This window comes from Hemicordylus capensis, chromosome 1 (assembly GCF_027244095.1).
Source record: "Hemicordylus capensis ecotype Gifberg chromosome 1, rHemCap1.1.pri, whole genome shotgun sequence".
Classification (NCBI taxonomy): Eukaryota; Metazoa; Chordata; class Lepidosauria; order Squamata; family Cordylidae; genus Hemicordylus; species Hemicordylus capensis.
In genome coordinates, this window is record NC_069657.1 from 103,842,591 (window position 1) to 103,853,306 (window position 10,716).

The following is a 10,716-nucleotide window of genomic DNA, read 5'->3' on the forward strand; positions in this document are numbered from 1 at the left end:
AGTGGTATAACCCAGAGCAGGCAGATAGGATCCTGCTTTCCCTCCCTCTCCCGCCTGCTGTTTGGTCATGAGAACAAGCTCATATTGTCCAAGCTTGCCTAATTAGGAGGCCAAATGAACAATCAATAGAAGGGTATAATAGAGCTTTGAGGTTACCAGTGAAAACACTCTGGTCTTTTTAAGAGTATAACTCAGTGGTAGAGCATCTGCTTTGCACACAGAATGTCCCAGGTTCAATTCTTGGCATCTCCAGGTAGGGCAAGGAGGAACTCCTGCCTGAAATGTTGGAGAGCCAATGCCAGTCCATGGTTGTGGAAACCTTGGAGAACCACTGCCAGTCAGTGTTCATGAGCTAGATGGATCTATGGCCTGATTCTGCATAAAGGCAGTTCCCATGGAGTTCAAATAGGCATCCAGGTAAGGTTATTTTTGTAGCAGTACCTCACCAGCCAATCATAGGTTTTGGGGACCCTTCTCTGGAAAGAAATATTTAATACCTTACCCAAGCCACAAACCATTTAGAGCTTTAAAGATCAAAACCAGCATCTTTCATTTGGCTTGGAATTAAAGTAATTAGTGGGGAGTAACAGCAGGAGGGAGGGCATGCCCTCAACTCCTGCCTGTGGCTTCCAGCAGCATCTGGTGGGCCACTGTGTGAAACAGGATGCTAGACTAGATGGGCCTTGGGCCTGGTCCAGCAGGGCTGTTCTTATGTAGTAAACATAGTTGCTTGGATAATATTTATGTGGGCAAATATTACGACCTTTTATCACCCAGATGTTCTGTACCTGAATTTTCTAGCTATGTTCATGGGTGATCCCACATAAGTTGCATGTGCATGTCATGGGGACATGAGAGTCCAATGGACTCCACTTGCCCCCCACCCCTTCTCTCCTGTCTGCATTCAGACAACAGGGAGAGTGTCCTCTCTACAGTCAGCAAGGCTGCAGAGAGGAGGGGGAACTGGTTGTGCAGGCTTCCTTCTTGCTTGAAGGACAGCACGCATAGCCAGTCATTGAGGCAGAGAGGGAGGAGCTTCCTCCCTCAACTCCAGTCTGGTGGAATGCAGCCTCCAGTACTGCATTCAGTGAAACGGAGGCTCGGTGGACTCTTGGTTTTGAGCAGTGAAGCTCACTACAAACCAAGGGTTCAAACTGGAGTCCCCATAGTGAAACCTCAGGTCACTTCAGGAATGGGACTGGAGTTGTATGTGTATGGAATTAACGTTGAGGAAACCTCAGGCCCTTGCAACTCTGGTTCCCCATTATGTGTGAATACGGCCATAGAGTGTATTACAATATCCTAATCTAAAGATCACTGAGGCATGAACCACAGTGGGTAGTTAGTCGCTTTCTTCCAGCAACAACTGGAATCAGTACTCCATCTGGAGCTGGTAAAAGGTACACATAACTAGTACCCAGTACTTCTGTCGGGTCAAACTTGAGAGATTTACTGCTCCTGCCATTTTTCTTGAGGATATGCTCTTAAATGTAAACACACACACACACACACACACACACACAGCTACATGATTGTGTGTGCAAAATTCATTCAAAATGTAGTCATCCACAATTACAGCCTCCTGCTAATACTTCCACGGTTTTTGTAGTCCACCTGGAGTTTTTGGCATATTTTGCAGTCAGGCCACTCCACCGTTGACAATGTTTCATCTGTTTCCCAAGTGTTCTGAGAATAAGGAGGTTAAGTGAGTGTTTTCGTGAGCTGCCTGTTCAGGTCCTGCCAGTTCTGCCCTCCTGACAGTTCAGTGGTTTGCAGGTTGGGGAGATACCCAAATTATCCCTGTATCAGAAGTACATGCAACGTCGCCATTGTGCAAGTTTTCTGTCATGAGATGCCAGAAGTGTGGACATAATTCTTCTGTGTCATATGCAAAGCTACCCTGTATTAAATGTTGGCCCAATGTCACCTTTGCAACAGTTCAGGTCATAAAACCCAGACTGAAAAGAATTCTGTGTTCTTATGTTTCATACTGTCTCTTCACTGACATAAATACAGCAGACCTGTGTTGCATTATTTATTTTTCCCAGATCTAGCCTATTATGGCTGTTACCTCCATTTTAATCACACCACCGATTCACTGATACCAATTTAAAGGCAGATCTTGGAAGAAAGAGTGCTCTTGTGGAAGCCTTTCCTCAGACTAAACAACAAATTATTATGGAATTATTACATAGTTAGACATTTTCTTGCTTTGGTCTTGGCAACAATATCAGAATTATGTTTCTGTAATTTGCTTCATAATGAAACACAACGACTAAGCTGTAAATTGGCTAGATTCTTTTCCTGTCCTTTCTGGCTTTTAAAGTTCTCCTTTAAGACAGTCAATGAAACCCAATGGACAACACAACACACAACTAGCATGTAAGAAGCACATTGCTCAGTCCTGTTTAAATATTTTTGGGAAAATGTGTTGTTTTCAGATTGGAAGAGGACAGGAGACATTAATAATTGACCAGCTCTCTACCTATTTAAAACATGTGTCCAGAAGAGTGATGCAACCAGCAATTACTTGAGTGTGGGGAAGAGAGGAGGCTTTGCCCCACCATGATCTTTGTAGAGAAAGAGAGCATCAAGGGAGTTTCCACCATAAAGCCAAAATAGGATAATAAGCCAGGATATCACACTTCATCTATACTTGTCTGGCACAGGGGAAATGAGCATCTCACCTGAACTGACAGCCTCCTAGGTCATGTGGGGGGGTGTTACTTTTAGTCCCTTGTATCAGGGTGTGTTTCAGTCCTAAAGGCTCCCTGTCTTCCAGGGAGTCTCAGCTTTTTATTGGTTCTGAATCTGTCAAGAGGCCCCACAAAGATTCTACGTGATTGGAGGGAGAGTTTCTTTCCCCCCCTTCAGGTGCTCATCCTGAAGTGATGCTTTAAAAGGTTCCTTTGCCCTACCTTGTTGTTAGCGATTTCCCCACCATATGCGGTACCAATTCTGACAAGGATGTTTTATTTGTAAGTACCTCAGTTGGACTCTTAGACTGAGTTTTAGGAGTTACAGACACTTTTCATGTTATTTTCTAAAACCTACCAGCTCTTCATTATCCCCAGTTCCTCATTCCTGTAGTTTAATAAAATTATCTCTTGTAAAGAAAGATCTAACAATTATGTTGCTTTGGATGCTCTGGGGTTTTCACCTCCCATGTGCCAAACCATTAGTCAATCTACTTGCTCAGAAGTAAACCTACCACAGAGTGGACTAAGCCTGGTTCCCCCTCTGCAGGTGACAGAGCAGATTGCCAAGAAGAGGCTAGGGGCCCCAAGATTAAGGTTTATGGCCAGAGATCTCCCTGGACAAGGAGTGGTGGCAGTTCTACTGAGAGTTCTCAGAAGTAGATTGGGGCCAAGATGCATAAGATAGGTATGCAAAACTCCAGCCCATTTTGTCACAGTCCTGATTCAGATTGCCCTATGATCCCTTATTTCCCTGGGAGGGACGATTGATTCCATTGACATCAATGGAAGCATCCCTCTCAGGGGAAATAACAGCCAAGGCAAGGAAGCAGTCTGGATTGGGATTGTGGCAGAAGCAAAAAGCTAAAGCTCCCCTCTTCCATACTTTGATTCAAAGGTTTTCTCCTCTCTGACTCCGCCCCCCCAGGGCCAGATTAAAGGCAACTGATGCCCTAAGCACAGCCCAACAATGGTGCCCCACCTCAGCCCCCTCCATTGTTTAACAGACAAGACATTAAGACTCAAGCAAATCATTTACTTATACCTTAATATTTATTTAAATTTTAAAGTTTTCTTCTAGATTTTTAAAGGTGAAGCAAAACAGTTCCACTGCCTATAATTTCTTATAAATAGCCTCAACAGAACAAATGATTGAGAAAAATATTTCATCTTCAAGGTCAGACATCATAACATACGACCATCTTTTACGTGTTTTATCAATATTTTGTACTGCTCTTTACAGTAATCTTTCACAAATCAATGACTTTTTACTTCAGAAAGATAGTTTCGTAGTTTCTCGAAACTTTAGTCACTCACTGAGCCAAAGAAAACATTTTTTTAACAATGCAGAATAAAGTCAAACACAGCAGATAAAAGAATTACAAAGAATTGAATAAAGTTGAGTGTGGCAGTGAAATGCAAGGTGGCAAAAGAAATGCAAGGTGACAATAAGGGAGGTGAAAAGAGAGTTTGAGGAACATTTAGCTAAAAGTATCAAGGGGAATAATAAAAACTTCTTTAAATATTTCAGAAGCAGGAAACCTGCAAGGGAGGTTGTTGGACCATTAGACAATGAGGGAGTGAAAGGGATTATTAAAGAGGATATGGAGGTTCCATAGAAGCTCAATGAGTTCTTTGTGTCCGTCTTCACGGCAGAGGATACAGAGCATATACCTGCTCCTGAACCAGACTTTTCAGGGATGGAGGCTAAAGAACTGAGTCAGAGAGAAGTGACAGATATGGTATTCTAAACTGTCTGGAAAAACTGAAAACTAACAAATTGCCAGGGCCGGATGGCATCCATCCAAGAGTCCTCAAAGAAAAATGTGAAATTGCCGACCTCCTTGCCAAAATATATAACTTATCCCTGCAATCAGACTCTGTACCGGAGGACTGGAAAGTAGCAAATGTAACACCGATTTTCAAAAAGTGATCCAGGGGTGATCTGGGAAATTACAGGCCGGTTAGCTTAATGTCCGTTCCAGGCAAATTGATGGAAAGCATCTTCAAGGAAAAAATTGTAAAGCAGATAGAACAGGCCCTGCTGGAAGTGAACCAGCATGCCTTCTGCAAAGGTAAATCTTGCCTCATCAACCTTTTGGAGTACTTTGAGAGTGTCAACAAGTGTGTGGATCAAGATGATCCAGTTAACATAGTATACCTGGACTTCAAAAAAGCTTTCAACAAAGTTCCTCATCAAAGACTCCCGAGAAAACTTAGCAGTCATGGGATAAGGGGACAAAGACATAAGTGGATTGCAAACTGGTTGAAAGACAGGAAACAGAGGGTAGGGATAAATGGAGAGTTTTCACAATGGAGGGAAATAAGGAGTGGGGTCCCCCAGGGATCTGTACTGGGACCGGTGCTTTTTAATTTATTCATAAATGTTCTAGAAGTAGGGGTAAGCAGTGAGGTGGCCGAATTTGCAGATGATACCAAACTCTTTCAGGTAGTGAAATCCAAAACTGATTGTGAGGAGCTCCAAAAGGATCTCTCCAAACCTTGGGTGACAAAATGGCAAATGTGCTTCAATGTTGGCAAGTATAAAGTGATGCACATTGGGAGAAGAAAACCCAACTCAAAGTATATGCTGATGAGATCTGAGTTGTCAGTGACTGACCCGGAGAGGGATCTTGGGGTTGTGGTGGACAGCTCATTGAAAGCGTCGACTCAATGTGTGGCAGCTGTGAAAAGGCCAATTCCATGCTAGGGATCATTAGGAAGGGGATTGAAAATAAAACTGCTAATATTATAATGCCCTAATACAAAACTAAGGTGAGGCCACACCTGGGGTACTGCGTACAATTCTGGTCACACCTAAAAAAAGGATATTGTAGAACTGGAAAAGGTGCAGAAGAGGGCAACCAAGATGATCAGGGGCCTAAAGTAACTTTCTTATGAGGCAAGGCTACAACACCTGGGGCTATTTAGTTGAGAAAAAAGGCGACTGCGGGGAGACATAGAGATCTATAAAATCATGCATGGTGTGGACACAGTGGATAGAGAAAAGAGTTGAAAGAGTTAACTCTTCATTGAAAGAGTTAAGGGCATGATAGCTAGTGGGGAAACTCTGTGGTGCCCCCCTTCCCTTGATGCCCTAAGCACGTGCTTTTTTTTTTTTTTTTTTTTTGCCTTATGGTTAATCCAGGGCTACCCCTCCACCACCACCATGTATGTCATCCTCTTCACATTTCATACAATTGCCAATATTGAGCACCCATCATGAAGCAAGCTTCTACTTGTGAAAACTAATTTCCTTTCCTGAAGGTACCTTACGGCTTTGCTCATTTCCTTTTCCTTTGTCCACAAGACCAAGACAGGTATAGGTTCTCATATGAACTGTTTAGGAAGTTCTGAATGGCTTTTAATTCATTTTTACTCAGTGAAGCTCGGTACAATAAGTTTAACTTCTATTTAGATTTTTTTTAAATAGTAGAATGACTATCCTGTCTATTGTGATGGTACTATGTGACCAGTTTTGTCAAAGGGCCATACCTGTCTCTCTTACACACACACACACACACACACACACACACACACACACACACACACACACACACACTCTCTCTCTCTCTCTCTCTCTCTCTCTCTCTCTGCATTGGCATATTTCTTCAAAGGGCGTACCACCTTTTGATGGACAAATCAAACACAGAAGATAACTTTGTTCTCTCTAGCTGCCATCAGGTCTGGTAGCTTCTTCATGGGATGGCAAAATATCTGCTCTTTGACCAAACAAAACCAAAACAGTTAGGGCTGCTTCAGATAGGATTATGGTCAGGTGCAGACCTAAGCTTTTTAAATGTATCAAAAATGTAACCTGCAAATGAGACAAATACATTTGAAAACATATGTATTTTATTAATATAGGAACAAGATTAGCTGTGGCTTCCTGCTGAGTAAATACTCAGGTTGCATTTGCATGTAACATGGAATAGCAGCTCCAATGGACCCATGGTTCCGCTCGCCCCTGCCCCTACTCTCCCTTCCTAATTCAGACATAACGGAGAGCGCCCTCTCTACAGTCAGTGGGACTGCAGAGTGGAGGAGAACTGACTGTGAGGGCTTCCTTCTTACTTGAAGGATAGCCCTGGCAGCCAATTGCAGCTGGAGTGAGGGAGGAGCTTCCTCCCTTAACTCTGGTTGCCGAAGAGTGAAACTGCAGTGGCACATTCAGACATAATGCTGCACAACCAGAGGTACAGGCAGCAAAACTTACTACAAACTTAAAGTACAAATCGGAGTCTGAGGAGGGGAACTGTGGGTCCATTTCCCATCCGAACTGTGGTTGCATGCATTCAGATAATCAAAAATTTCAACCATAGGCCCCTTAAACTCTGGTTTTGTGTGATGTGTGAATGTGGCCTCTGCGTCTAAACCTGCTTGTCTACTGTATAATTTTGGAATGGTCCTAACACATACTGAAAGTTTTAGGATTGGGCTCTTCATCATAATGATTCAACTGTGTTAAATCCAAGCATCAGGAATATACCATGGTTTACGAACATGAATATTAGCCCTTCAAGTGTATGAGCTTTGTGTCTCCTTTTTCTTTTTTTGCAAATTCAGATGCTCCACAACAAACATGTGATGGTTCGTGTTGGAGGAGGATGGGAAACATTTGCAGGGTACTTGCTGAAACATGACCCATGCCGAATGCTCCAGATCTCTCGGGTGGATGGGAAGACATCCCCAATCCAGAATAAGTCTCCGACCATCAAGGACATGAATCCAGATAGCTATTTGGTTGTTTCTGCCCATTACAAAGCCAAAAAGGAGATTAAGTGAAATTACTTTCCCTTTTCATTGGGGGACTGTGTATATGTAGGCCCAGATGATCTTCTCGAGTGTAGTCAAATTAGCTGGTGCTTTAAAAGGACCTCTGAGAATTACACACAGACTGGAAATGGCAACCCATTTTATGGATTGTTGAACTGTAGAACTATTTATTTCTAGTACTGTACCTTTTTATAGCAAGTTACCCTTGATAGGTTAATTACTACAGTCAAATAAAAATTTAGACATATATTTTTAGCAAAATTATTACTCTATGAATGTATTCTTAGAATGACTTAAACAGTATGATTCACATTAAAGTAATAACATGTGATATATTTGTATGAAAAGCATCTATGATTCTCAAGTATTTGCCCATATTTAGAGATCTGACTGCCTGATGCAGTGCTTGCAGTCAATCATCTTGCAGCCAACCATTCTTGGAAGGAACCTGATCAGTTTGTGCATTTGCTCTTTTGTGTGTTCACTGAGTCCCTCAATTGAAGTGAATGAGGCATCTCTTATAGGCAGGAAAATGCCATGCCTACATCACTGTCCTGTACCTGTAAGTAACTGCTGGATCAGGGTGAAAGTGTGTTAGCTGTAAGAGATGAGAAGAAAATAGATGTAGATTGTGTGCAGACAGATGGAAAGTATTTGCACTTAACATCTGTATATTAATGTCAAAATTTTTGTTTTATAGGCAGCAACTTTTTTTAATCAGTAAAATGAACAAGTTAGCTTGCTTCTAAAATGGCCACCTGAGAATGCCTGTGCAACACCAAAAGTTACATTCTAACTGCTAGAACCTGTCTTATCTTAATAACTGCATTAATAGGAGAGCTTAAAATAGTTCTAAAGAAGTTTATGATCTGTTCAATTAATGGCCAAACTATACATTATGCTTGGAGATCTTGCGCTCTTTAATTTGATTAAGAAAGTGGCACGGGGGGTAGGAGGTATTTGACTCTTTCCCCTCATCTGATCTACATCTTTCTGATCTGATCATCCCCTTTCTGATCTACATCTGCCTCTCAAGTGATGCAAGATAAAATATAGGTGCTGTATCTATGTCTTTCCCCACCCCATAGAAAACAGGCTGGGGATGGTGGTTGTTGATAAAATGTTGTGGGCAAAAGGGAATCAGTATCCCTGGACTGTCCAACCCATGTGGCTTCATTTGGTTAAAAACAAGTCATCAAGAGAGAAAATCATAGATTTCCTAGCTTAACATGCAGTTTGGTCCTTATAGGCCACCAAGTAGAGGTGCAACTTTTATCTCTTGCGACCACAACTGAACAATATCAATATATAGAAATATATGCTCACAGAGTAATCAAAATGTGGTAGCCTCAGCTTGTTTTTAGCAGAGAACAAAACCATTTGGATAGCCCCACACTGAGGCCATGTGAAATCTCTGCTTGGTGTAGCCAGTTCTGATGCCATTTAAGAGGAGGCAGAATGTATACTGACACTAAAAACTATCAACAATGTGCTGCCTCTTCCCTCTTGGACTTGTGTCACTCATAGAAATTGTGAGAAAAGGTGCTTAGTACCTCAGATTTGATGGCTTCAAATGGCATTGCAGACACTGAAGTTGTTCTCATGCCAACTTGGAGTCACCATTGATTCTGCTCTGTCATGGGCAACTTCTTAGTGGCAGACCTAATATATAGGTGCACCCCACATTCCCCTTCCCTTGTACCACCTCTATCTGTGACACTCTGGAAAGGTAGCTGACATCATCTGAGGGCCAGGAGGATGAAGTATGCAAGTCAGAAGGCAGCATCTCTATGCAGCAGCGCAGCATCTCTATGCAGCAGCACAGAAGGCTAAAAGGCAACCCTAACAATGAGTAAGGAGGGAGAAAGTAGCCTTTGAAGTATATAGAGCCAAGGATTTTTGATCAGGGGGAGTTATGAACATTCCCTTCTCACAACTTATTTTGTAATTTTGAGATCCTGCTATAAGCATAGGTTCATTCACAGCTGCTTTTCATGCTACGTTTTTTTTAAAAAAGAACCTCATTGAGCCCTTCCTTTCTCTGGAAAAAACAAAACCCATGCAGTTTGTCAAAATGAACTGTAAGATATTCCCCTTAGGGGATGGAGCTGCTCTGAGAAGAGCATCTAGGTTCCAAGTTCCCTCCCTGGCTTCTCCAAGATAGGCCTGAGAGAGATTCCTGCCTGCAACCTTAGAGAAGCCACTGCCAGTCTGTGAAGACAATACTGAGCTAGACCAATGGTCTGACTCAGTATGACAACTTCCTATATTCCTAATTACGAGACTCCCTGCCAGGTCCATGTGCCACTTCTGTAGAACTGTAGTCCACTGTAAAATGAATGTTAAGAGTGTATCTTTTTGGCAGTCTCTGAATCTTCAACTTGACATGAGAATGCAGTAGTCTGTAGTAATAACTTGTGCGCCTCCTGTTTGATTGCTTGCTATTTGCTTTTAGATTGGTCCTATTTGCTGTAACAGAAGAGTACAGTATAGCTTCGGGTAGTTACAGACACATATGAAGTGTTTCTATCTCATACTAACCCAGAACAAACAGGTGGCTCTCATTATTTGGCATTGTAGTTTTGAACTTTTCATCATGTGATGGTGGGATGTACTCTTTTGTCTGGACTCACCTATTTTTTTGAACATATTGAGTAAAATATGAAAATACTGCGTGCATTCTCTGTAGATAATGTCTTGGGGAAGGGTTTGGGTTACACAACTCCATTATAACTAGGAAAGCTGGGGTTGGTTTATTGGTTTCGCTAACTTTCTTTGACTATACTTGATCATTTTTGTGCCTTGTAAGGAAAATCATTCCTTGAGAATTATTTGAATGACTGTATAAATTTGAGCAGAAAGTACATGGTGCATTAGTAATAAACATACTTTTTAAAAAAAGCTCTTTGCCAGTTTGTTTCTTTGCAGTGCTATACAATTTAAGTGAATGCGTAGAGACTTGCGACTTTGATCCTACAGTCATTAAGTTGCTGTTAAATCCAGTACCCTTATGAGGAATGGTCACTTGCTATGAGTGCTGATGGCAATATGAACATTTAACATCCACTGCCTTTATCCAGCTAAGCCTATGCAAGGTGGTATTCTCTGCAGGAAGGGCTAGCCTTAATCTCTGCAATGTTAGGGTACTTTGTGCACACAAGATGGATCATCTCAATAGACTGCACCTTGCTTCAGAGAAGACAAAAAGGTCGCTCCACTTTCCACCACACAACATCATGTACAC

General features: G+C 42.0%; 1 protein-coding gene across 5 annotated transcripts in view; it reads left to right on the forward strand.

The window, feature by feature from the left end:
* Positions 1–10,372, forward strand: part of GAS2 (growth arrest specific 2) — a 172,507-nt gene extending 162,135 nt beyond the window's left edge. For all 5 annotated transcript variants that reach the window (XM_053266376.1, XM_053266387.1, XM_053266408.1 and 2 more), the window contains one exon: positions 7,263–10,372. In XM_053266376.1, the coding sequence (XP_053122351.1) occupies positions 7,263–7,481 (219 nt within the window). In that variant the 3' untranslated portion in view covers positions 7,482–10,372. The remainder of the gene's footprint in view (positions 1–7,262) is intronic.
* Positions 10,373–10,716: the final 344 nt, after the last annotated feature.